This window comes from Notothenia coriiceps, unplaced genomic scaffold, assembly GCF_000735185.1.
Source record: "Notothenia coriiceps isolate Sejong01 unplaced genomic scaffold, NC01 NC01_scaffold00021734, whole genome shotgun sequence".
NCBI classification, from domain to species: Eukaryota; Metazoa; Chordata; class Actinopteri; order Perciformes; family Nototheniidae; genus Notothenia; species Notothenia coriiceps.
In genome coordinates this window covers 41,128-68,447 of record NW_011354435.1, presented here as the reverse complement: position 1 = coordinate 68,447, position 27,320 = coordinate 41,128, and the positions used below count along the sequence as shown (strand labels likewise).

Sequence of the window (27,320 nt, the reverse complement as noted above, 5' to 3'; positions counted from 1 at the left end):
TTTTACCTTTAGCAACAAAAAAAAGCTTTTGAAATGTAGCTCGTTATGTCACATGTTAGTCTGGCACATGGACATCTTGGACATGTTGTTATGGGAACACAAAATCACATGTCCTGGACCATGCCCACCAGACTGTTCAGTGTGTGTCACTTAGGGACTTCATGAGATACAAACAAGGCTAAAGCTGTATGAGGAACTTTCCAGAACATTTAAAGTTCATGTGACACCCGTGTCACGGTGGGTCCTTATGGGTTAAGTCAGTACCAAAGTGATGGAGCAACCGATTGACTGTCTGCTGCTAAACAATACAATAGCTACAAAAATAAAAAGCAGTTTGACTGGTAAACCCTTTGGTCAGCATTTAAAGATTCAATTAAGATGTAGGCTGATTAAATTCATCCTCACAAATAAGTGATTAACCATCAGTTTGTATTTCCTTTCTTTTATGTCGTGTTTGTTGATGGGCGCTTGATATGTAACAAATGCTCATATGCAGCCTGCCCTCAACAGATTAAACCATTGACGGGCTGGACAGTATTCCCCAGCTTCAGATTATCTGTATACTTTTTGAAGGCCGGTTTTTGCTACGTGGCATCAACCCTATTGCAGATATTTCCCCAAATCCTGTCCTATTTGGCATTTCACACCAGTCCCAACTCTTTAACCTCAGACCAAACCTGGTGAAAATGTTCCCCTCATTTTTTGACTCATTCAAAAGGCAGACAGAAGATTGAGTAGCTACTTACTTTCCAGTAATGCTAAGTAAATAACCATTGAAAGTGTCCTGAAATGAATTCTTAAAGGGACACTGCAATGATTTTACACATAAAGAGAAGTTCATGGGGAGTAGCTGTAAGAGACCAACAGGGAGTTTATAGATGTGAAAACCTATTTATACTCTTAATTGAGGAGTTTGAATTGTAGCCATTATGCTGTCAACATCCAAGGACAAGGTAGAAATGTCAATGGAGTGAATGAATGTGAAATGCCTACCTGAAACTCCACCGTTCAAAAAAGGCGGGGTCCCTGTTGAGCTCTTTATCGTTGTTTAATGTCTCTGTTCTGGAGAAGCTTTATCAATGCCGAGAAATCGGTCTTATCTCAACATTATCTTTAGGGAAATTCTGCCTTACAAACTTGGTGCATGGAGGTTTATAGGCAGAAAGGTTTTGTGATAAAAATAGTTAAGTTGCATCATGGGAATCGTAGTATCCAGTCTGTTTGGAGCTGGACCGACATTTGCAAAATGAAATTAGGATATTTTGGTCTCTGCGGCATCAATTTGGACCATTTTTTTAATTTGTCTCTCCAAAGTAAACCAATATTATGGAAATAAAACGTTAAAATGCTGGAATACCCCTTTAAGGATGCTGCTAAGTATTTTACAGTACAAAGTAAGACAGTCTAAATAATAGTCCTCAGTGTTTATTGTGTAAAACGCCATAACCATTCAGTGTTGATAGTTCTGGTACACTAATCCAGTATGTCATTCTGTTATGGTCTGCCTTTAGGCCTGAAAGCAAACAGATAGCAAAGTAATGTATTGAAGTGTGTGGATCAAGAAAAGCCTGTATATCATGATCTCCTCCGAAAGAAGTTTGAACTGTGATTCAAGAAATCTGCTTACAAATGTAATCTTGCATGTGTAGTTTAACATCCTTGGAAAAAAACAAAAAAAGACACAGACACACCGTGTTTGTAACAATAAACTATTTTTTTCTTCATATTTACATCTGTACCTAATGTGCAAAATTAATAATTTAAAGTAGTGTAAAACTCTTAAAGGAATACAAAATCATATCTTACAGTCCTAACATGGTGAGAGTCCATGAACTTGTCACATAGAAACAAAGAGGAGCAACACTGCAGTGTGTACAGGAGAGAGACAGAAGCAAACCCAGGGAGCAGTGGACATCCTTGGCCAGGACAAACTTAGTTAAGGACAGCATGGTACAATATCCAAGCATCACCAGAACAAACAGCAACACAAACACTGCATCTTTACAGTAGTTATGTTGAATGAGCAGAAAGCACTTGGAGGCCTGGGGTTTAACAGACCCACTGATTGGTTAAAGCACTGATGATCACAAAGGCTTGAGGTGCTCTTAGCAGCAGGTGCTTCTTTTAACGGCCTCTAGATATGGAAGAAGAACAGACAATCTCACACTGGACCGGTGTCACATCTATACTGCAGGTCACCACAGAGTGCTAATAGCATGGTTGCACATTGTGTTGTGTGTGTAGAGGGGAAGAGACACGTAATCACACTTCAGACAAATGCGCATCGGCCTGCTCTCACTACCCACAATTCATCTCATCTAACACAATGACCGAATAGAGTAGTTAACAGGCTAGTCGGAAAACACACCATAAACACTGCATATTTGAGAAGCAAATCGTCCTATGCACATTGTTTGGTGTTTGCCACATAAACATTTTGAAAATTTGAATTGCAATTTTTTTTTTTTTTTTTTAAGAAAGCCAGTTTGGCAGTGCTTGTAAGGAGGTCGACTACGGGCAAAAATGTGAAATGGTATCTTACACATTATTTTGAGTCCAATTCTGACACAGGAAACCCTTGCACCGTGGTAAGAACAAAGGTACACTTAACAAATGAGATAGTTTTACATTTTTCATCCTAATCCAACAATACAATCTATAATGCTTACACATTTTAATTCCTGTAGTTCAAATTTGTTTACAAAAGCACACCGTGACAATCCTTTACAATTTACAAGACACAGTTAACCTACAGTAACTATATTATTGGTGCATAGACAAAATTGGGAGAGGGTGTAGCAAAAATCACCAATTTATTGCTTTAAAGTCTAATATTAATCTCCCATTAAATGTATTTTGATTGCAAAACAACTATACATTTTCCACAGAGATTTTGAAGAACCAAGCAGAGGTATTGCATTCAAACTGATTAAAAGAGCTAAAATGTTCCCTCCTGATGAGATGCAAATCTTTTGTACTTTTAAAAATAAAGACCTTTCCCTCACATAAAGAAAGTTACATCACAGAGAGATGACTTTTACTCTAAAACAAGTAAAAGACTAACTTCAATGATACAGACAAATTATACCCAAAACAAAACTGCACAATTTCTGGCCAAAGCTGCTCACTGTTTCAAGTTCTGCTTCCCCCATCATAAAGTAACAATCTTTACTAACAAGGGAAGGGTGACAGGAATACAAGAGCATTCTTCAACAAAATAGGAAAATGTTTGCCATCATGTTATTAAATGCAGAGTGCAGATGGTGTCGTTCCCTCCTGACTCCTGCGGCCTCCTGACAAGTGGCTGAAGTGGCTATGCGGGCCTCTGCACTTTGCTCTCCCTCTCCCTGCGCTTCATATCCTCTCTGTAGCAGTAGGAACAGTAGTTGTCTGTCTCCGGCCGGCCGTAGAAGGAGCAGTTCTCCCTCTTGCAGCGGCGCTGCTGAAAGCAGTACAAAGGGCTTCCAGAGCTCCGCCCTTTGGTTTTGTCTTGGTTGAGCCAGGTGTGAGACGAGTTGTCCTCATCTGCAAACTCCAGGCAGTCCTGAATGTCTCCCGCGTTGAATCCATTGGTGTAGGTGTGGGACTTGTGTTCGCTGGGCATGTTGTAGGACAGGGTCTCCATGGTGTTAACAGTGCGGACCCCCGACAGGCGAGCAGGGCTGTAACTCTGCGAGGAGAGTGTGCGGTTCTGCTGGGGGTAGGTGGCGCATGTCTTTAGGGTGCCCACCGGAGGCTTATAGGGGTCATCTTGGAAGATGGAGGATTGCATGTTGACATCTTGTAAGTGGATCACGCTGTGCCGCTGGATGGGCGGTGTATGGCTGTAGTGGGCAGACACAGGGACGGACCCAGGTCTCTTAGCACCAATACTGGGGGAGGAGTAAGGCGCAGGGGCTGGGTAGGAGACATGGTGGGAGGCTATTGGGGGGGTGAGAGGAGGGACTGGGACAGAGACAAGAGGGGCTGCAGGAATGGGGCTGTTCCTGCCCTGCATCTTGAGGCCCAGCGGGGGTGGGGGGTTGTGGTTGTAGGTGTGGTGGGGCAGGACGGGAGAGCAGCTCTCGGGCGGGGAGTTGTCCGATCTCTCCCTCTGGAAGACACTCTCATGCTCAGGCTTCTTCAGGGCCACCTCGTTGGAGGCAGGCGGCTTCTTCTCCGCCTCCTTCCTCTTCGTCTCCTGCTCCTGGCTGAAGCGCTCCTGGGCGTTGGTCAGGTAGTAGTTGATCATCTCCTCGTGGAACTGGTGGCGATGGCTAGTCAGCAGGAGGCCTGCAAAAATGAACTTGCGCTCCCCCTGCATGGCAGCCCGCAGGATGTTGAGGCTGAGCTTCACATCCGTGCTGTATTTCCAGTTCTCCAGGGTCTTGTCTCTCCCTGCACTGTCCTGTCTCTCGGTGGGGGAGGAGCTAGAGGGTCTGTCAGTAGGGGAAGGACTAGTGGCCTTCTCGGAGGAAGTGGAGCTGGCAGACTGGCCCGACTCCTCCTTGTTTCCCTTGGTTGTCTTAGACTCCTTCTTCTTCGACTTTTCCCCTCCATTCTCCCCACTTCGACCTGAGCCAGAGTTAGATTTGTTCATTTTGCCGTGCACAAGGCCACCCAGACCTCCCATGTTCTTCTTAAGTTTGATTCCCAAGGTTTTGCTGAAGCTACCTAGTTTGTTGGCTACAGAATCAGTCCGGCTCTTGTCTTTGTCCTTGCGCTGCTTCTCTTTGTCCTTCTCCTTACTGGGCTTGCCGTTGTTGACGTTAGAGTTGCTGCCCACAGACTCACGGTCAGAGTCCATGGACTCAGCCAGGGACTGGACATCCTCACCTGCAGAGGCTGTGGGAGACTCTGGCTGAGCCAGGGGAGCCTGCACAGGAATACACACAAACACATAAACAGCAGTAATGAAAACACAGATCAAAGCACATGCAATGATGTCTCACGGACATTTCTCAGGGACTCCCAATGTATTCCAGACATATGCCCCCGCAATTTTTTTAAAACAACTTTGTTGCCTGATTTGTGGTGATTCATAATCCGTACAAATACATGAATTCCTGGGATTACTGCTTTCTGACAGTAAATAAAACTGATTGATTGTGGTTCTATGGGGTTTCAAGAACATCTGGAATGGAGGAGTCTCTCTAGGGCTAAATTAACCATGACGAACAAGAAACATGTGTGAGAAAGAGTTACCCTTGTTTCAGATGGAATACGGATCCATGTTACATTCATGTAGTTGTGCAGCAGGTTGAGTTTGGCCTCCAGAGACAAGATGAGACTGTGGGAGAACAGTTATCCAGAGTTAACAACAATCAGCGGACATTCGACAAATAAATATATTTTTTTAGAAACCAAATGGCATTTACAGTATAACATAATAATGGGTCTAAGAATTATATTTTTACAAACTAATTGATTTGAAAAACTCAAAGAATGTGTGCAATTCATTAAGTGTAATATAATGCGGTGGTGTTAGGAAGTGTATCTATACATTGTTCACAGTGCAGCTTGTTATAAGATAAGCTAACCCCCTCACTGGCAGGAATGTGAAACAGAAACCCTTACATAAACTCTTTGCTAAACTCAGAAAGGGTGTTGCTGCTTTAGTGAGGCCATTCCTGGGAGACCCTATGGATGACTGACGTGACTCACAATTTGTTCTCTCTCTGCTCACTCTTTGAAGTGACCTGAGCCCAGAGCCCATAATCAGAGTTAAATCCCCCACATACAGCCTTGTGGGTAGACTAACAGAACTGCCTTGGCCTGCAGTTTTTACTCTCTCACCCTTCATGAAGCTGCTTTCCTAGTCAGTGCTGCTTTGTGTGCTTTGTTGATAAGCATCAACACCCTGTGATATACTATACAGGACTTACTTGGCTAGCTTGGTATTATCATTGTCGTCCCTCCCCCACTCCCAGTCCCTGCCAGGGTCCACGGCAAAATGGAGTGCCAGCAGCTTGTGCTCCGAGTCCGTCAGAGGGATAACAGCTGGAAGAGATGAGATTATCAGAAGGTTAGTTTGGTCTAGCTTTACCACTGGAGGCTGCTTTGCACGCCACCAATACTCTCACAAGGCCACCGAGAGCTAAAGTGACACCATAATGACACACTAGAATAATGCCACTTTAATTATCCCAGATGCCTGTCAGCGAGGGTAAAGTATACTGTGTGTGCATTCTATCTGCCATCCATTTTTTAGGCAGAGAAGTGACCATGACCAGTGAGTGTCACTCACACTGACGCATGCTGTCAGAGATGGGCCTCTGTCTGCAGCTTACCGTCTGTTAGATGCTCCTCTTAAAACACAGACTGCACTCTATCCTGGTTCTCTGAGATACAGTACGGGCCTCTCTTGCCTAGACTAACCAGCACATCTACATTTTCCATGGGAAAGAAAAAAACCTAGTTCAATTTATATCATGTGGTATGTTCAAGGCTTAAAAAGGCAACTCAATGGGCCTTGTGGTGAGACTGTTTTGTTTCCAGGGTTTTTCTTGATTTGTTTTCAATTCTAACTTTTGAACTACGATATTTATAAAGTCCACAGAAAAATTGGAAACATTGAGTTTCAACATCTTCAGTTACATGACAACCAGGCACACTTTTGCTATATTTGATATTGCTCATTTGAGCAAATTGTGTCTTTTTTTTTTAATGCCATCCTTAACTAATAGCAATAATACCACTGCCTTTCCAGAGATAATACTGAAATCTGGGTACATCACTTTTGTTGGAGGTAAATCCAAAGTGAGTATAATTTAAATGATGGTAATAATCCCTTGATTCACAGAAAAGCATTGCAGGCAGTAAGGACAGACTGAAAGGTCAAAGTTGATCTAGGAAGTCAGTGTGTAAACTGTGATGAATGTTTACATCTGAGAGCTTAGGCTCATCATTTTAGCCTTTGTCTTTGTTTTCTATTCTATAGGGTCTGACTGCTCCTGTTTCCTGCGCCCTGTCTGACATCTTTGCGAAATGTTTTTTTCCGCAGCTACTATATTGTTATTATTACCAATAAGAGTGATGCCAAAACTACGACATTAGGACCCAGAATGTGACAAAATGAAACAGACCCGTGGCTAATACTGGAGGAAATGGCAGTCTGAACCTGATTAATGGGCCTGATTTAAATTCAAGTAGGAGGTCTACACCTGATCAGGGCTGTGAAAGAGAAGTTAGTAATAGAGTCGAATCAGCCACAGGAGAACAGAAAAGTTAAGAAATAATTTAATACATTTCTTGCTGACATGATCAGCTACTAAGAAAAGGTTTTCAACATTAATCACTAGACGCAGCACATACTGTATAACAGACACCCACCCGAGCTTCCTCTTGTGGGAGGCGTGCTTACAGTATATGTCGGTGTGGGCGTGTACGTGTTTGTGCGTGAGTGCATGGCTGCCTTTCAAAACAAGAGTGTGAGAAGGACAAGCTAGACCCCACTGGCCCACATGGCAGCTCTCCTCAGGCTGCGTAGCGTGGGGGCTGTTGTCCACATGACAGCAAAGAGAGGCAGGCTGTTCAGGCCGAGGACATTCCTGCCTTCACTGTCAGGCCCAGATGGAAGATACAGTCTCCTCCTTGCCTCATCAATTCTTCCCCTGCCAATGGGCGGCTCTGCAGGCTTCACGAACAGACAGCAGCAGCAGCAGCAACGGCCCCTCCCGTGTCCCCAATGAAACTGCAGGTCATATACACTTTCTTTCTTCACCCCTTATGTTTCTTGTCGAGTCCTCATGTGTCAAAGTACACTATTAATCATGATAAGTGTCAAAATAGTACATGCATAGTGATGATGCCTTAGGTTCTTGAAACTGATTTAGTACAGCCACACCCTTGCCACCACATTTAACACTGCAAACCCGATCACATATTTGTATCTGACACTATTAGTAGCTAAGCAAACCATTCCCATCAGCTGAGTAAATACATCACTAATAGAACTGCTGACAAACTGGGCTTGTCCAAAAACAGGATATGTCACAGTTGCATGTGCGTCATACTGCAATGCATTTAACACCATCTTCCTAAAAAAAGGGGCATTACTAAAACCTGTAGCCACAGAGACAAACAGAAAAAGAGCAGTGGAGTGGCAGCAGTGAGAACTAGGAGGAACAAACTGTGGTTTTCTTGTTTCCTAGAACAACTCTAGCCCAGAAAGAATCCGTCATAATCACAAACACACACAGGCACAGGGAGAAGGCAGTGAACCAGCTCTGACTGGGTTCCCACTCAGGTCATGCAGCAGGCAGTGGACGTTTTTAAGGCGGCGTCCTGGCTCCAACGACGCAGCTGTCCTCCTTTCTCCCCATTCCATAGTACTGTGTGCGCCGTTGTTCCTGATTGGGCCCGGTCCAGTTTCTGAGAATCAACACTGCCAATTGAGCTCTAGGGGACTAAAGTGTGCTGTAATGTATTTACTATCCCTGTTGGCAGCCTTGTTTTGTTGTCCTTGAATGACCGATCTCCCTAGCTTGGATGACATCATAGCCCTCCGTGGTATGCAGGCTGTGTACTCAGCAACTTAGCTGCTATATGCTATATATGCTAATTTATGCCTGCCTCGCCTTGCTTAGTTTGCATCTTTGAATTTAGGGAGAGGAAACTGGGGTGTAAGGAAGCTGCTGTTGGAAATGAGGAAGATCACCTTTCTAAGCATGTATTAAAAAGGTTAAATCGGACATAAATATCTAAGCTTTTCTTTTTTTTGTGACGAGCATATCATGAGAGCAGAAAGAAAGAGGATTCTCTCTCCCCTCCGTCCCCTTCAGAGGACAAAGTCCCCCATTACAAGCTCTTATCCAAAGCAGGAACACTGAGCCAATGTTTCCTCTGTTTGCGATTCAAGAACAATTTGTACTGCATGGAAAAAGCACACATTTGAATTCCTCACTTTGGTCACTCTGCACAGCTGCAGATTTAAAGAGCCCAGTACACCAGAGTAAACAGCAGTCATGCATTTAAACAAGCCTGAGCTTTTGTTTGTCACAGATTTTTACAGCAGAACCATGTTGGTAATTACAAGAGCATCACATACAACCACAACAATTGGCATTTTCATTCTGACTGCCATATTGATTTCATTATGCTGACTACATGGAGAGAAGTGCACTGTGGTGTCTTTAAAAGATAGAGAAACCTGGCCAGAGTACTTCAGTGTTATGTAGGTGGTCTTTGTATAAAAGACGACCATTTACCTCATTCAAATAGGTGTTAGGGGGTTGATGATGGGTTGCCAAAGAAAACCTGGAAGTGTTTTGGAACTGGGGCCAGAGCTTGAAATAGCTCCAGAGTTTCTTTAGAGGGCCAATTTCACTCATACATCGTTTAACCACAGGAGCACAAACAAGCTGATAAAAGACATTGCCAACGGCGTCTACTGAGGAGCCAGTCATTATCACACAGCAGGTGAGCAGCAGTGGGCTCAAAACAAACTCATGTGCACAGGGCTCTCGGTTAACCTGACTAAAGTACCTTACTCAGAGGAAACACTAGACTGCTCTTTTGGGATGTGCTCGCAAGGGGAACAAAATTAAATAAAGAACGTTTTGATCCTTAGCAATAACCTATGACTTCAGTCACCCCTCCCTTGTTGTTTTTTGCACTGTCTGCCATCAATATAGCCCCTGCAGCGATGCAAGCAGGCCATAAAAGGGTCAGTAGCGTGATGTGTCAATGTGATTTAGAATCAGGTTACTTGGGGCGACTCTGCTATAACCATCCTTACAGACGGCCGAAGAAAGAGCCAGTATTCTAGCCCAGCCTCTGGCACCTGAACACACACAGGGCCAAAGGCCTCTCTGATGCTCTTCCTTGTGCCGAAGGAAACTGAGACCAACCCTCCACCTGAGACGTCCACACATTGGCCCCACTGTCAGGAGAGAGGATTGGTTTGTCGGGGTCCCGGCCCGGGACCCTGCCCATATGTGGTGAAGCGGAGAGGGCTTAGGGGCCGGCTGGGGCTACTCTGCCCTAATTGGCAATGGAAGATTAGGTCTGCCTGCATGTCTGACCCTCTGCCTGTCTGTTTGGCATCTGTTCAGTTTACTAATAATATCATGCAAAAACCTAAAAGTTAACATGTGACATACATAGAAATACAGAAAAACATACTGGGGCAGCAACATATTTCTATCATTGACTGGGTTATATGATTCATCACATGACCTACACATGCACCAAGCTAAGCATACAAGTCTTTTCATAACATCCTGGAGAGAGAAACTGCAGACAAAACGCAGTCTGATCCTATCACAGAACACAGTGTACCAGAAGGAAAAAGTAGAGTCATGCAGTGGTGATGAGCTACAGCCTGTGGACGTATGCACCATCTGGTGGACAAACAGAGAATCCCCCCCGTCTTACTCAACACCCAAATGAAAGTGGGAGTGCTGAGTAGTTGTGGGCTGTGGAGAACACTTTGATGTGCTGCTGGCATTAAAGGGAATGACTTCAGGGCAGGGATTCCAGGTTAGTAATCATGTCTGTCTGCAAATCTGCAGTGGCTGTACCCAGACTTAATGACTAGGTCGGTGTTTACACGCCGAGAATAGGAAACTTACATGCTTAGAAAAAACATGGGAGGAGGAAGACAGAGAGAGGAAGAAAGAAACAGTTTGCGTAAGTGTATCAGTGTTTGAGAGTGAAAAAGAGAGACAGAGTTGGCCTGCAGCCCACGCAAATGACAAGTGAGTTTCTCCCACTGAGTCAGATACACAAGAGTGCCGTGACTACCAATACTGGTTGTCAAGGAGATCCACTCTATTTGTCAATTAAAGGAACTCCATGTGAGATTACTCTGACCCCCAGAATAAGCAACGCATCCGGAGTGGGTGCACTGGCATCTGAACGGGCAAAACAAGACAAAAACAAGTTGTTCATGCAAAACGGAAAATCAACACTCCCTCACCACAACATAAAACAATCAATATGCTCTACGCAGCACAATAATCAGAGATCTCTGTGAAAGAGGCAAACGCATAAACAAACTTAATTCAAACAGTGACTGTGTTGTTGACATACAGTGACATACAAGCTTGAATAATTTGAGCCATGCTCAGTGAATCACAAAGAGAGGCATACTGCCCACTTTCTTTCCTTGTTGCCCACTTCCTGGTTCCTGCTGCAGCCCGGCACGCTTTAATAATGGATCTCAGGTAATTAGACTGCTGTCTCATACATTATTCACTTTGAGCAGGACAGGCAGGCCACTCGCCCTCATTCTCGCAATCTACCCACTTAAAGTCAAAGCAAAGACTAACTATTACTCAACTTAACTAATGCACATCGCAGCAGGCGACACTTGAGAATTTTTAAGAACAGTAGGCCAAGAAAAGGTTTATAGCCCACATCTCAACTGTGGATGCAGCCAGATTAGTTTAGTTCAGATGATGTGGATTTGTGATGGTGTACAGTAGCTCACCTTGCTCTCGCTGCTGGTCTCTCTGCTCCATGGACACCAGTGCGGAGAAGTGAGCCTGATCGTAGGCCAGGACCAGGGGGGAACAGTGGCAGCGGCTGGGAGGAACCTCCAGAGGCAGATAGAGCCCTCCAAATGGGATCGGAGCAAACGCTGAAACACCATATCTACTGTCAGTCCATTGCTTATCCTACTGTACTGTAGACGATGAAGGCAAGAATCAGCCTACCTTCTCCTCCTGAGTCTCTGAGCATCGTGTCGGCCACCACTACAATCGGCCTGCGTAACACGTGGGCCAGCACAAACACATGGAACTCCTCCAGACTCTCATAGACCGGATCCTCTGAGTTATCCACCCTGCAAAACAGAAAAAAAACTTGTGACACAGTTGGACAATCCTAAATCCTAGGACAATTTCCTGAATAGTATTGAGTAATGCAACAAAATCTCTCGCTAATCATGTGCCTGTGTAATCTAATCCGATCCATTTGGATCCATTTTGCCCTCTAGCTTCCTTTAACAGACATGTATAAAGGTCCATCTGTAGTACATGTGGTTAAATGAAAGAAAGCAGGAGAGAGAGAGAGAGAGAGAGAGAGAGAGGGAGGAAGGGTGAGATGGGAGAGAAATAGCAGAGGCAGAGCTTTCAAGCATGCAACCACCAGGGAACCAGAGGATGTGCAACAATTAAGTTGTCAGCCACACAAACAGCCACGCTGCCAAATTCCCTCTAATAAAGAGCCTCTTAATATGTGAATCCCACTCATCCTATTTAGGGGCTCATCCCCCACTAGGACCATCAAACATCCCTAACCTGATTACTGTATTACAGTCAAACTCAATGAGAGGTGAAACCCACCAGAGTAAATTAGTAAATCATGCTCTTTAATGGGATTTTTTCAGTGATACAGGGCTTCGTACCGCACCAGTCCACGCCGACGAAACACAGCGACTGAATGTGAACACAGGGCAGAGACACTGTTTGTTCTCAGATGCTGCTGTTATTTTTTATATTAATATTTTTTCAGTCAGTACTGAACACAGACAAGCACAACCTGCTTAAATAGCATTTCATGAAATACAACTATATTTAAGTCAACAGCAGACCCCTTAATGAGATATCTGTTGATCACAGTTGTGTTGTTCTCAACCACATCAGCTGCGTGTATGTGAGGAAGCCTGTATGTTCATTTCAGAGAAAATGGAAACAAGAGACAAACCACAAGGTTTCTGTGCGTAGGAGGAAACTAGAGTTAGTTTCCAATGTGCCTCTGTAGCCTGAGACAAACCCACTCTTGTTTTTGCAACAGGGGGTGTGGGGGGGGGGGGGGTCAATAAATTACTTATGAGGCGAATCACCTGCTGCAGCTAAAGCAACCCACTGCTCATGGGAGGCTGTTTCTACAGAAATGATTAATACTGAGGGCAGCCAGTAGATGGCACAGCCTCACACAAGAACCTCAGCAATGATATTAAATCAAGGAAGCAATTTAAAAGAGCAACAGTCCGAGTGAGAACAATGAGTTTCCCTGACAAATCCATCTTAGTGAGAAGGTCATTTCTGTTTTAATTATGGGCCTCCTGCAGTGTTTCAAAGCACAACACGGTGAAACACTGCGGGAGAGTGTAATGTCGGATGTGAGACTGCTCCACTTGCTGCTCTAGTTTTTGCTGTACTCCATCTCATGCAATGACTAGGGATTCTGGGTAAAGGAATGCATTATGCGTTGTGTCTTGGGAGTTCAGAGTGTGTATGCTGGCAGGCTTTACTTTGGGATAAATGAGCGTCGAGCAGCTTACCCTCCACTGGTGTTGCCGTTTTTGCTGAGGTGAGAGCGAGGCTCACTGGAGGCCAACTTCAGCAGCTCGTTCCACTCTCTCTCCCACTCCTCCTCAGTGTACACCAGCCCTGACTGCACGCACGCACACACGCACACAAATGGGAATTCTGATAAGTGCGTGCTGACACTCACCCACACAATCCTTATTATTATTCATTTTCAATATCTTCATCTGCATCTACAAGGTTATCTCCTGAAACTTTTTAGCATCTGGTTTGTCATATGTTTGCTGTTAATAGATGCTTTGACAAAAGGAAGAGACAGGGATTATGGGTAATTAGAGAAAAGTAGATGACAAACCAGGACGCTGCATTTACATGGGATGCGTATTAAATGACTAGGCCACCAGGACCCCTGAGGCATTTTTAAAACATGAGCATCTGGACTACTTCTTTTCCTGAGCTATCTTTGGTGACACATTTTTCTAATAGATTGGCAAATATTTGAATCCACAAACATCATGAGAAGGGAGAAGAAGTAGAGAGGATTTGACGTTATTAACATGGCTATTGTTACTGGAAATGTGTATTTCCACATGTATATTTTCCACATGTATACAGTATATATATTTTTTTAACTTTTTAATGCTATTTTATTTCTATTTCAGAAATATCTTGGACTGTTTATTTCTAGTGTCTTAATTTCTCTTATGTACATTGCCTTGTTTTCTATGCTGCTGCAATGCAAAAAAAATTCCCAAATTGGGATCAATAAATTACTTATCTATCTATCCATCCATCTATCCATCTATCCATCTATCTATCTATCCATCCATCCATCCATCCATCTATCTATCTATCTATCTATCTATCTTTTGAAATACAAGATAAAAAACAGGTGGCTCATCCCTTTTCTTGTATAATGTGTAATTTTGGAAAGAGGATGTGACTCATTTACTCTCCCAACCTCCTTGTTCTGTTGGGTTTGCTGCCACCTCCACCTCCTCTTCAGAGCATCTCTCTCCGCCCCGCTCTTCATCATGGTGTACAAGGACTTTCTCAGCATCAGGTCTCTGTCGTGGAAGCCCCACATACCTGATCGACACAGACCCAAAACACCGTTACTGCACATCAAGATTAGGGGCATAGAAGAACAACACAGCCATTGCCCCAAACTATATAATCATTCAGAGATAACCTCAGCCCTTTAACTTCCTGTCTAAAAATGTCTTTCGTCACTCAACAAAGGCCGTTAGTTGTTTATCTGTCAGTGTAGATTACATTCGTTCTGGAGTCTGTAACCCTGACAGCTCCTAATCCAGCAGTCCTCACATCGGGGAGTCAACAATCTCCTTCGGCACGGACATGAATACGCTGTCAACCCCTGAACCGTGCAGCTGACAGTTTCCTGCAACCTATAGGTCAGTTATCTCCCTCCCTCCCTTCCTAGGTTCCTTTGCTCTCCCACGCCTTCATTCTCACTCCCTCCTCTGCATTCAGCAGCTGTGACGCAGCATTGACACTGGTAATAATAGACAATGACTTGCACAGTTGTTATTGGTGATATGGTGGTATCGTATGTTAGATATATTGAGTAGCTCACCTAAAGAAGCAGCATGCAGAAGGCAGTTCCCGTCCCCGGTGGTGGCCAGAGGAAGCAGCTTCTTACAGCTCGTGCACATGGTGGACCACCAGTTCAGACGACCTGCAAACACATACAAGATTTTCAGACTCTAGATTCTGTAGTTAACTGAGAAACCCCAAGGAGCAAACACATTCAATTCCACCGGTGTTGAATGCAACGTTCTTTAATCAACTTAAAGGAACACATAGCAATTGGTGATAAGGTCACCGTGGCAAATGTATGAGTATAGTCCAATATAATGTGTCGTTGGGATTTACGGGCCCACAGTAACAAATATTTCTAAACCAGGCCAACATCTCTATAAGGAGGAGAGAGCAAAACTACAGAAAAGGAAGTTGTATTAGATAAAACACGATGAGAGGGACGTTTCGTTCACGGGGGTGATCTAACAGGACCTACATCTGGGAAAAACACAAACAAAACAAATGAAGAGAAAGCATTTAAATGCATCATTAACAGAAATGCAAAAACAGTATGTTGATAGCAAGTATATTTGAGATATAACTACTGTCAAAGGCGGCTTTCTTACCTGTTAGTGATGTTAAATCCATTAGATTCATTTGAAAAACATCTGTGCTAGAAATGTCCCTTCTACTCTGACATATCTTTACAGGTCAATTCAATTGTGTGTTTTCAAAATCTAACTTAATGTCGTACAGTTCTGGAGAGAGTACGAGTGGCAGCCCATTGAGAGCCATTAGCCAACGTGCATAATTAGCTTCAATAGCTGAACTTCGAAGGCAATGATTATCACAGGCCATATCCTCTGCACACACCCTCAAATACCCAGCACAAAAACACTCTATCTTCCCCCTCAGCCTGGCTTTTACAGTATCTCCAGTTTTTTGCTCCATCATCGCCCTGCCAGAGTCCCTGAGGGAGAGAGGACTGCTTCGCGGCCCTGGGCCCCGCACACTGCTCTACTGCAGGCAGCCTCCCGCTCCGAGGCCGCGCTGAGCTGCCTGCATCATTTATTTAACAACAGTAAACACAGAAGAGGCTCTGAATGATTTATCCTTCAGTGTGGATGGGCTCAAAATGCAGATGTTTTTGCATTTCTCAATCTTTTGATATTTAAGTTAATGTTTTCGAAACATACTATACCCAGTTTGTTCAATGAGGTTATATCCAATAATTATTCATATCCTGGTTGACATTCAACCACCCATAAAGTGTGGCTAATAGACAATTGTATTTATTTGTAACTGTTCTTAATTGCAGGGATACATATTTGATAGGGACATTTATGTTGTATATAATTTGGATTAAATGCATGGCTGTGCTAAGACAACTCCTTCACCTATGATCTCATCACTTGAGATCAGATACCATGTTGTGGTTGATTTAGTCACTGTTATAAATGTATTCATAAGACAATGAGACAGATTCTGTGATATTTATGCGTTTTTAAAATTAAGGTCAATATATGAAATTGTGGCAAAGTTCCTCTCGTGTTGACATTCCTACAGAATTGGGTTAGAGAGGCTCCACCATCTCTGCAGTCTCTGAGTGGGAATATCTGCAGAAAGATTTTAAAACTTCGCTAACTAGTTTCTCTCTGTGAGTTGAAAGCTTCAGCTGGGAGATGAATCCTTTGGGATCCTGGATGCTTTGAATTACAGTAATTGTTGTCGTCTTGCTTCTAGATGATGCTGCTTCTCTGATCTGCTCTGTCTCTACTCCCAGTTTCACCCTGCACGTCTCCGTCTACATTACTGACTTTCACACGCATTTCCCATTGCTGCTGCTTTGTGGGCCTCCTGCATTTCATTGTAATCTAAATAAAGAATACTGTATCAGATGATATTACATCTCTTCTATCAGTAGCAGGAGAAACACTTCAACAGGATGTATTATATGATATCCTGTAGTACTCACCGGCCTGTTCCAGAGCCATCATGGTGGACTGCTCGATCAGGTCTCTCTCTATGAAACTCCTGAAGTCCTCGCTGTACACGCTGAGGTCTGGTAGCTGGAATGTGTAGATGGGCATCTCGAGAGGGAACTGCTCGCTGGTACAGTCATTGGCCACCTGCAGCCGCGCCAGGGACACGATAGCAGAGCTGGCGTGGGATATCCCGCGGGACAGACGCTTCTCTACAAGGGGAGAAGAAGCAAGAACTGACTAGATGAGCAAGTGAAGAAAGATACAGTGGTGATGTCATTGTCTGTGGCTCCCGTACCTTGTGCATTGTCCTCCTGCTTCTGTGCACACGGCCTGTCGATTTTGCTGACATGGGTGGGCGTGTCGCGTGTCTCTGGCTGCTTGTAGTAGCGGCCCTCATTAAAGACCTGCGGCAGGTTGGCAGTGTGGACCTGCCTGAGCTCCTCATAATCATTTAGAGCAGCACTGAGGTCCCAGTTTTTACCTGCGGGACACAAACACAAAGTCTGGTTGATTGCACATTGATTGCACAGTGATTACGAAAATGAAGGAATACATGTTGCTCCCAGTGTACAATAACTGAAGGGTATTGACTGTTTTTCTTTTCATAATTTCAGTCAAAACATTTCTGAACAATTAAAGTGGTTCATCAACATGGGGTTCCCACACATCAGACTGTTGTTGTTTTTCTGGTGTAGCAGGACATTGTTTTCAGCAGTTTACAGTAAACAGTGTTATCTCATGGTGATTAACACATAATATGCTACCAAAAGCCGAAAAGGAAGAGGAAAAAGGAGGTAACATGCAAAATGTTTAAAAACATTACTGTCTTTTCCAAAATATTCGAGAAATACATACTTAATACTGACTTACTGAGAAATACTTACTGAGAAATAAAGAGCCCCAATAACAAGGCTACATGCAGTGTTGCCCTTATTATGCAGTGCAATACAGATATTTAGAGTGCATCGTAGCATAATAGGGAGAATAACTTGAGGTCAAGGTTGTGCGGTGCCACAATATTGAAGATAGTGAGGGGAGACAGATTTTTAACAGTGACAGTATTATTTTTGATGTGCAGGAGGAACCCACACACATACATCCCTTAACACACACACCCACAGTTGTCTCCTCTGGGTGCTGTCTGTATAACAGAGATCCCTTCCAGGTTTAGGAAACACAAGTCAATAACGTAGCGTGCCTTAGCATGATGCCACAGGTACAACAGTCTTTATAAAACTCAGTGCCAACAACTGCAACCAGAGGATGCCTGCATGTAATCTGAGCTAGCCTTAGAGACAGGGTCCATTAAAGGACTCCCTGCGTAAGAGACTTGGAGGAAGTGGTTGTCTTCCTGATTTCCAGACATGATCGGCAGTCTTGAGATGAAACCTGGCACCACTTATCACTGTCTCTCACGCAGATCAATGCAAAACTGATTCCACCTAATTGAGCTGCACAGATCCAGGAATACCGCTTACATCCTAGAAACATAGCCACTCAGCACCTAATGCATGTCTTTAGATGCTTCTACATTAGCCTACCATTACTGTGGCATGGAAAGCATTGTCTCAGCTCCCTCATTTGTAATGGCTGTTGTCAGTAAAAGCAGAACTCATTTATTCATCTGCATTATGAACATGCATTGCCCCCATTTGCAAGAAAACAGTAGATTTATTGAACTTTTTTCTCTGAATTAAATTACTTTTTCCTATTTCTGTACACGGACAGTAGAAGTAGATCTATGAAATGAATGTACTTCTACTTAAAATGCCTAATTTCTAACAAAACTAGGTTATTAACCGTTTTTTTATAATTTAATTAATTTAAAAATGATCACCCCATAACATAATAAAACTGTCCTGGTTCTCAAAAATGTGACCACCAAGGTAAAAACAAATGCTTCAGTACATTAACCAGCCTCTAGGGGGAAGCACCTCACGTGTCACTGTCATATATTTCTTCTTACACCTTCCTGCCACAGAGCAGCTGATAGATGCAGGTCTGGAAAGCTAAGCTAACACCCTAAAAAAACAAAGCATGTCTGAAATAGGACATCCAGCCCATGCACGTCTGTCTTTTCTGAGTGCAGTTTCTTGTTCGGTGTCTGTAAGTGTCACAAGTATGCCCCTGTGGCTTTACGCCAAAGCAGAACAAATGACTGAGGGGGAGGCAGAGACAGACACCAAACACTTTAATTATTTTATCAGGCTAGACATTTTTGTATAATGCACACACACAGACAAAAATCCAGGACACGTTTGACAAGGATTTCATCCCGTAATGTAAGTCTGTCTTGTGTTGAGCAATGAGCATGCTTTTATTTCTGTGAAGCACACACAATTGTGTCTGCATTGAGTGTTCAGCATTTCTTTACTGCCAGTGTGGCCAGATGCTGGAATGCAATGTGCAATTGTCTGAGAATAAAGTGCTACATTTTTGGGGAACAATGAAAAGAGGCAAACACTTTTACTGTTTCTAGATATCTAAGCCAATTCAACTGACCGTCCACCAGCTTTCTGTTGCCGTTTGCACTTTCTCTCCTGTTTTCTTTCCACCAAAGTGGACCTGTATGTAAGCTGTACAAGTGCCAGTAGCACTCTGCTCCTCAATGAGTTCCAATGAATGGGCACAAAGCTCTCCCTGGTGAGTGCACTCGTAAAACCGTCACACTGGCCTCTAAATTTGCAAGCTGGCTCACTGTAGCAGCTCCTCTCCTCCCCTCCTTTGTGTCCTCTCTTTTCCTTTCCCCTCATTCCCTCTCCTCTGCTCGCTTGAGTGAAACCGCAGCACAACAGGGGAGCAGCTGATCAGAAATTCCCACAAAATGAGTCAAACCTCAGAGGTGCATGACAGTGTTGGTCTCTTACCTTCCAGCAGGTCTCTTGCCAGACCCGGTTCTGCCCCCGTGGACCGAACAAAGTCTGACAGGACCGCATCCATGTCCAGAGTCATGTGATCATGTGTGTGCGCTGCCCAAGGTGCAGCGGTGGCCTTGGTGGACGCCAGCCTTCACGTTCTCATCTGGAAAAACACACAGTAAATCCATTTCAGCCACACTTTTAAAAACCCATCACTCCAATGTGATAAAACAGGTACTGTGTTGCCCCTCTTTATCCTACTAACTTCCTTGTACTAACGCCTAAGCCTTCTTTTACTGATGCGTAATGCTTCATAGAGCTGATAGTTCATTTCACTTTGAAAAGCACTCCACTCCCAGTGCTCCTCCCAGCTCTTGCGAAACATAAACATAATATCCAGCAGCACAGATTTAATATCAACAACACAGCCAGAGGTCGTATCCAGGAGGCACCTGCCTATCTCCACAGCCTTTGGCCCACCGCCCATGATCATAACAGCACTCTTCCTGCCACTGGGTGTCATCCTGGTGTTTTTGTGTATGATTTAGAATCTTAAACCACATCTGAGCTAAATAACAAGGAAGTATGCCCAGAGACTGTTTGTGGAGCAACTCAGTGTGATGTTTTTTAGAATGATTCAAGCTGGGAAACATGTTAACATCACAGCTCTAATGATCAACAAGCGTTGCCTTGTTACAGTAGGTCATAAATAACACTTCTAAGATGCACAAGTGTTCCCTCCCTCGACCTATGGAATGAATGAGCCCATGCATAGCTTTCATTCCACTTGAGGCTGTGTGGGTGAGAAACAGAGTTCAGAGCATTGTCAGTGAAGAAACAAACACCCACAGGTTTGCAACTCTAACCTCGGGCCTCTGTTTGCACCGACCAGGGTTTTGAGGGCTGCTTAGGTCTCTGGCTTTGACCTTAAAAGGAGCGTAAGCATGCTGAAGACTTTAAGATACTCTGCCCACGCCTGAGAGCAGTTAGCAGAGGCGCCAACTGTCTGGCCGTTTCTCAATCGCGAGGAAACTGGCTTCCAAGCCAATATTTCAAGGATACTACGTCATCGAGTGCCGCCGAAGGACTGTTCCAATCTCCAGCATACTTAGAATTCCACCGAGGCCACGTCCTTGGTTTGGGGGTAATTTCAAGGCTGCACATGGGTAGACTTCGCGTCCTTCAAATCCCCACAATGCTTTGCGCACGGACCAATTTCCCAAATCTGTGGCGGAAAATGTAAGGCGGGGCCTCTCATATGACGCACACCTGCACACTTGCTAGCCTGTTCCACTCTCGTTTTCCGAATGCCAGGAAGGATTCTTGCCTAGCTTCTGAAGGAAGTGACTCGGAAGACATGTGCCACCAAGCAAGCATCCTCGCGAGAAACGCCTCTGTGTGCCGCATGGCGTGAGCATCCATCAGGTTTTTATTCAGTGTTGTGAGCCGACAATGATCTGGAAATAGAGCTGAAACAAAGGCTGTTTTTTCCTGCTTTAATACATGAGTAACATCATAGCATACCTTTACCTGACCATGACGGAACAATTACAGAAATGTTCTCTCAGTCAGTGAATTCATCACATGAATAGCTGGCAACAAAAAGACAGCTCAGCCCGGTTTGATTGTTGGCATCAGAGAGAAAAATATCTTTGTTCAAGACCCAGCAACTTTCATCTTCATCATATTCATTATTAATGAGTCAAAGCTGCACTTAAGCTGTAGTTTAGCTGACCTACTTACTGTCAGCCATTTGCATTGTGTTGAATGTGCATTATTGTACAGTGGGAGTGGAAGCACATGTAAACTACAGGAAACATAGGGTGGTCAGCTGAAGCAGATACAAGATCATGAGATTATGGTTCATGCATATTATGGTAACAGATCAATATAACCTTAACTGTTTTGCTGAAGGAGAATATCGTTTCTCTTTATTGGCACTTCTTTCGGGTACACATCAACTAAATGTCTACAATGCCAAAAGGCAAGCTAACTTTTGTGGGAGATCTCTTAAAGGAAATTTGAAAGGATATTTGCTTTCTCCGAGGACCAAAGAGACAAGAGCGCATAATGACCCTCTTTATAGGTGGATGCTTAACTCAGTACAGAATTGTAGGCTGCCCATCAAGTGTGAATCAATGTGATGCTTTGCAGGGCTAAAAAACTTGAGTCTTGTGGTGCGGAGCGAGAAACAGAAATATCAGAATATTATAAGTCATGACCTCATCTTTTCGCCTAAGAACAGCTCTATTCAGATCGCTTTCCCTGTGGGAGGTAGTTATGACTCAGAAACACCCTCACGGTGGAGTTTTATTTTCGACATAAAGGCTTGGACTTTCCAGCTTCCTTTTAATCATAATGACAGTTTTCATATTTGTCACACGCATCACGATGTGTCAGATTTATTAGAAAATATTGAAGGAGTGCACTACAGTGAACTAGAAAAATATCTCCTTTTAAGGACAAGGCTGACGTTTGTCTATTTTTTTTTCTCACAAATCCCACAAAACAACCACAATGAGTTATGCAATCTATTTCAACTTTCCAAATCCCCTGCAATGTCAGGCGCTCTGGTTAGACTATATGTACATATTTTAAAAACAGTTCAATAATATATTGTTTAGTTTTTATTAAAGCAAAATCCTACTTTAAAAATAGTGGCCAATATAGTTTCCACAAATGTTATTCAAATAGGAGTTAATATGGATCTAAATTCAAACGCATTTGGTATAGAACACATTTATCACTAGGAGCAGTGTGGAATCTGAATACATTTAGCTCCGTACTAATGTACACTGGTAATGTAAGTGTCATTTGATATTACTTTTTAATTTGGCTCATCTATATTTTTAAAGGGAAGTCTTGCACTATAAATGTATTACATTTATTTTGACAGCTATAATTACTAGTCAATTTGCTGATAAATATTGCATATGCAAAACATGCCATCCGCTTATTAAATATGACACATTGTAACAATTTAATTAACCTTATAGTATATAATGTAGTTCAAATTATCTCTAGCTTGTCAAATCACACCGTGGAAGTCAAATGCTATTACCATAATAATCTATCAGTAACAATGATGCAATAATATAATACTGTACAGTGTTTCCCACAGAATTTGATTCTATTTGTGGGGGCACCGCACAGCCCCCCCGGCAAGAGAAAGCCAAAGGCCCCTTAACCTATTCGGGTGGCCCACGCATCCACCCCCCCCTCAAATAAGAAAATACAAGCGAGTTCATGGCTACTGTAGACAACGTTCTTGTTGCTCTGTGTTGCGTTGTTAATGAGTGAGACACACCGGGGTTGATGATCTGTGGGGTTTATTCTCCCAAAAATATCATTTACAATTTAGGCATTTAGCAGACGCCTTGCCTTACTCAAGGGCACAGTAGTAGTGGTGTTCCGGGCGGGATTTGAACTCGCAACCTTCCGATCATCAACCCACCTCACTATCCATTAGAACACCAAAATAAAAATAAATAATTTTTTTTTTTTTTTATGAGATCCATTTGTGGCGGTATATGGGCGGACTCGATTAATTGCTGGCGGCCCGCCACAAATAAATCTATGTTATGGGAAACACTTGCTGTATATAACAGAAAGAGTGGAGCCCATTTCTTTGGCATTAACAAAAAGCCTTTCCTTTTTGATACCTTGCAATTTTAGATGCCTATCGTTATTTTCTGCCAACATTTGAATCAAGACTGTTAATGTGAATATCTTTTAAGGTTAGTATTGCTTTGTTTACACTCATTGAAAGAGCCTGAGTAATGATCAGGACTTTGATGTATGTGGGCATTGACTCAAATGACCAGGAGTGCCTTTCCATCCTGATGGAAGGAACAGTTACTAATGCAGCATCATGTGTGTCTCTTTTAATGTGCCAACAACAATAGATCGTCTATGCACACATTATAAACCCTAATGCCGCCTGATACACAAGTTATACTTCAACAAATAGATACATTCATTGTTGGTTTTTTGATATTTTCATGGTGATGTGTTGTTAAATCAGAAGAATAGTTCCAGCCGCTCATCCCTTTAAATGCCTTATTGAACAGCTGTCAGCTGACGATGTGGATGGCAGTGTGACTCAGCATTCTTTGTTATTTATCAAACTTACTTTCTGTATTTTTGCGAGGGGGTTGAGAAAGCATCTGAGAACCACGGGACTGTCCGGACAGACGCCGAGCTCTCAGTCCATGGTTTCCAGAGGCAGCAGAGGAGAGAATGACAGCAGGGGGATGCGGAGAACCCTGAAACACACACCACACAACACACACACACAGACACAGACCAGACACACACACACACACACACGCCACACACACCACACACACACACACCACACACACACACACCACACACACCACACACACACAACAACACACACCACACAACACAACACACACACACACACCACACACACCACACACACACCACACGACACACACCACACACCACACCACACACACACACCACACACACACACACACAGATTGTTATAACCCTGAAACAAAAGTTATAGCCCTTTGTTCTGATTGACTGAGTTCCAATTTGAGCTGCTGTAGAACACCCGGACCGACACACACCTGTGACTGGAATCAGTGTTAATATAGTAATCCGAAATTACCCCTCAGGCCATAATTTAGAAATCCCTTGGGTCTTACTGACTTTTCACCAGGACTGGACAAAGCATCACTCTTAAACAGGCCAATATGAAATTATTGATTATAATTTAAAAGAGTAACTTCTATTAATTTCTACTTAAATGTTAATTATAACATCACTTGATGTCTATGCTGAATACTTGAGAACACATTTTAGGCTTGCCTCGTGATGTGTGCGGACTACACCTGCAGGTGTTGTAAGGATCTTAAAGCTATTATTTTCTTCTTCATAAACATTCCCCTTAAACAGCTCAAACTGCCTACATTTTAGGTACAGCAGCACTTAAAAGCAGCGCACTTTTTCTTAGCCCCCACCTTCTTGATGGCGTAATCACATTTTTTAGCTTCCCACACAAGATGCAGGGTGTTATGTGACACTGACGTGGTTAAAGAAAGTGCAACGCCTCACAATCTTTGCTTTTCGTCACAAAACGCAATTTCTGATGCCGGATGTAAACTAGGGGGAGAAAGGTCAGTGTTGTTGTCGTTGTTGTTGTGTTATAGAAGGATCCTGCATGATACAGCAGGCAGAGAGATAGGATATTAGTGTGTGTTTGACAAACTCACATGGAGGACAGTGAGAGAAGAGTGTGAGAGCAAAACAGTGGAAACTCAGGAGGCTACTCTGCCAGAGTCCGGCAGATCGCAACGGCCGACGCTCCTCCACCCTTTCAGCAGAACACTGCGAGTGCTGAAGGGTTAGCGTCAAAGCCCTCCTAATGGGACTGAAATATCCTTCAGTGTCAGATTCCACACAAACAGTAAAAAATTTCACATACTGTATGTGTCCTCTGTTTATTGTGCAATCTATCATGGCGACGTTAGACACAGCAATACTTTTACTTTGAGAACAGGCACATTCACCTTAAAATGACAGCAAGTCTTTCAACTGTATACATGTATGGATAGTTAACGCTGACTCTTTACAAATATATTCGTCCTGATTGACCATCAGGAAAACAGTAAACAACAAATCTACTTCAACCAATCTGTGAGGGCCAACATGTTAGTAATGGCTATAACAAATGGTGGTCAGCAGGTCCCTGAAATAAAATCATGACATGAACACTCAAGTAGAGTTACTCGACTAATATTGCCCTTAAGTAAAAAATAAAATTACTTTATGTGGAAATTTAAAGCGTAATTTAAAAAATAAGCTTGTCTGGGTAACAGTAAAAACTTAAAAGGTCCTATGCTACCAGTTTAAAGTACATTTACACTACATTTGTATTGACTTCCAAAGGGGACTTGCAGTGTAACTGCTCACACCACCATGGGCATGAGGAGCTTGAGGGGATCAGACCGCAAACCTTACAACTACATTTTTTAATCTGCCCCCAACTGAGGTACAGCCGCCCTCGTACAAGCTTTCTTCTCATTGGGTCACCAGTAACCTTTACTGTGCGATCTATTTCTGTACAACAAGAAATAACGAACTAAATAGCATTTACCCAGAGTACCAGTACTTAAGTAATTCAAGTCTTTTACATGAGGATTTCCATTTATCTATTCTACTTTTAGCATTGGACCACTTTTAACCTCCACAGCTGAAGTGTGCTAGTTACTTCAGATTTTTGGTTAAAGACTATATGTGATCTGCTTTTCAAAATAGTGTAGCATTCTATAGATTACATTGTATAACTCGTTCCGTAAACGTATAATGGTACATAACTTACAGGGTAAACACAAAAACTGAAATATTCCAAAAAAGCCTTTATTTAAATAATTTGCAATTTAAGTTTTATATTAATCAAAGCTCTGTAAATTAACTTGTATTTTATTAATGCAGATTATTACTAATAGAAGTATCTTCATGATGTTCCTAGATACTTCTTATATAAATATTTTTTTCATACCATTAATTAAGAGCATACTTTATTACAAAAATCAGTTCAAAGGAGAATAACAGATTTTAGAGTTTATGAAAGGCTCTTGGAAATTGCGGCTAAGTTACATTACAAATTACATGTTTCCACCTGTTATAAGTTAGGTGTGTGTGAGGATATTGGTTGATGAGATAAAACACACGCTGTTTACTCAGGCTGCATCTTTGATTATGTGGTACGAAGTTACAAACACTTAAGTTTTAGGACCACGGGTGCAAACGTGGTCGCCATGCACATTTTCACTCTCTCACAATTGTTCTTTTACGCTGCTGAGCATCAGACGTATGAGTAACTGAGCAAAGTTGTGTATCTGCACTTAGTGTGTATTCACAACTGTGCTCACACACACTGCCTGTTTTGCTCCTATGGGTCACCGACCCGAGAGCCTTCCAGGCCTTCATCCCTTAATAGTTTACAAGGGCCGTTCTGTAGCAGGGAGGAAACAAAGAATTGTTTCTTAATCATCTGTTCACTCAGCACTTGCTCAACCACACTGCATCGACAACAGTATTAAATTATTTGCTTTTAGCATCGACATGACATCAACAAAACTCCTACTCTGAAACATGCAAGCCAGAATATATTTTCCTTATAAATAACAGCCCGTAATTTAGATGCAAGCACCAAAAGCAGAACGGACATTATAAATGAGCCCGCGGGAGCTGTGTTACCCCGTTGAGAGGCATATACGTTGCGATTTTAAAGTACGAAAAGACCAACTTTTTATTAAGTGACATTTAAAATGCCGTACTTTAGTCTTGGACTTTCTTTACCAAAGCAATACCATCACGATCATTTGCAGCTGTCAGTCAAGTTTTTTTTCCTACCTGTGTGAATTCTTCAATGCATGGTGAGTTTCAATATAATCCGCCTATTTTCCAGAGTCTATTGTAGTGAAACTACAAATAAATCAAAAGTTATAACCACAGCTGGTTTTGAACCCTGCCTCAAGCAGAATGGTGTAATTTATAAACCCTCTACTCGTATGTCTATGCTGTTACAATAGATACCTGCCTATCTACTCTCTTTATGTGTTATTTAATTGATCTCGCTGCTAATACCACCAGTTAGACATTGTGGCTGATCCTTAGTAAGTGTGGAAAAGACGATCTTTAAAGGAAAATTAACGTATACCCTCAGTTTCCACCGTCACAAGGAAATCTGGAATACAGAA

At 42.9% G+C, this 27,320-nt stretch overlaps 1 protein-coding gene across 4 annotated transcripts in view; it reads right to left on the bottom strand.

Moving 5' to 3' along the window:
- Positions 1–1,409: 1,409 nt before the first annotated feature.
- otud7a (OTU deubiquitinase 7A) overlaps positions 1,410–27,320 on the bottom strand; it is a 59,596-nt gene continuing 33,685 nt past the window's right edge. For 2 of the 4 annotated variants that reach the window (XM_010780376.1, XM_010780375.1), the window contains 12 exons: positions 23,714–23,846; positions 19,591–19,744; positions 17,019–17,204; positions 16,714–16,932; positions 14,794–14,895; positions 14,149–14,285; positions 13,211–13,323; positions 11,640–11,767; positions 11,414–11,563; positions 5,865–5,979; positions 5,185–5,269; positions 1,410–4,855 (listed from right to left, as the gene is read on the bottom strand). In XM_010780376.1, coding sequence (XP_010778678.1) covers positions 3,314–4,855; positions 5,185–5,269; positions 5,865–5,979; positions 11,414–11,563; positions 11,640–11,767; positions 13,211–13,323; positions 14,149–14,285; positions 14,794–14,895; positions 16,714–16,932; positions 17,019–17,204; positions 19,591–19,675 — 2,862 coding nt within the window. In that variant the 5' untranslated portion in view covers positions 19,676–19,744; positions 23,714–23,846 and the 3' untranslated portion in view covers positions 1,410–3,313. Of the gene's footprint in view, positions 4,856–5,184; positions 5,270–5,864; positions 5,980–11,413; positions 11,564–11,639; positions 11,768–13,210; positions 13,324–14,148; positions 14,286–14,793; positions 14,896–16,713; positions 16,933–17,018; positions 17,205–19,590; positions 19,745–23,713; positions 23,847–24,827; positions 24,849–27,320 lie in introns of those variants that run through there. The other 2 variants (XM_010780377.1, XM_010780378.1) reach the window with 2 other exon arrangements.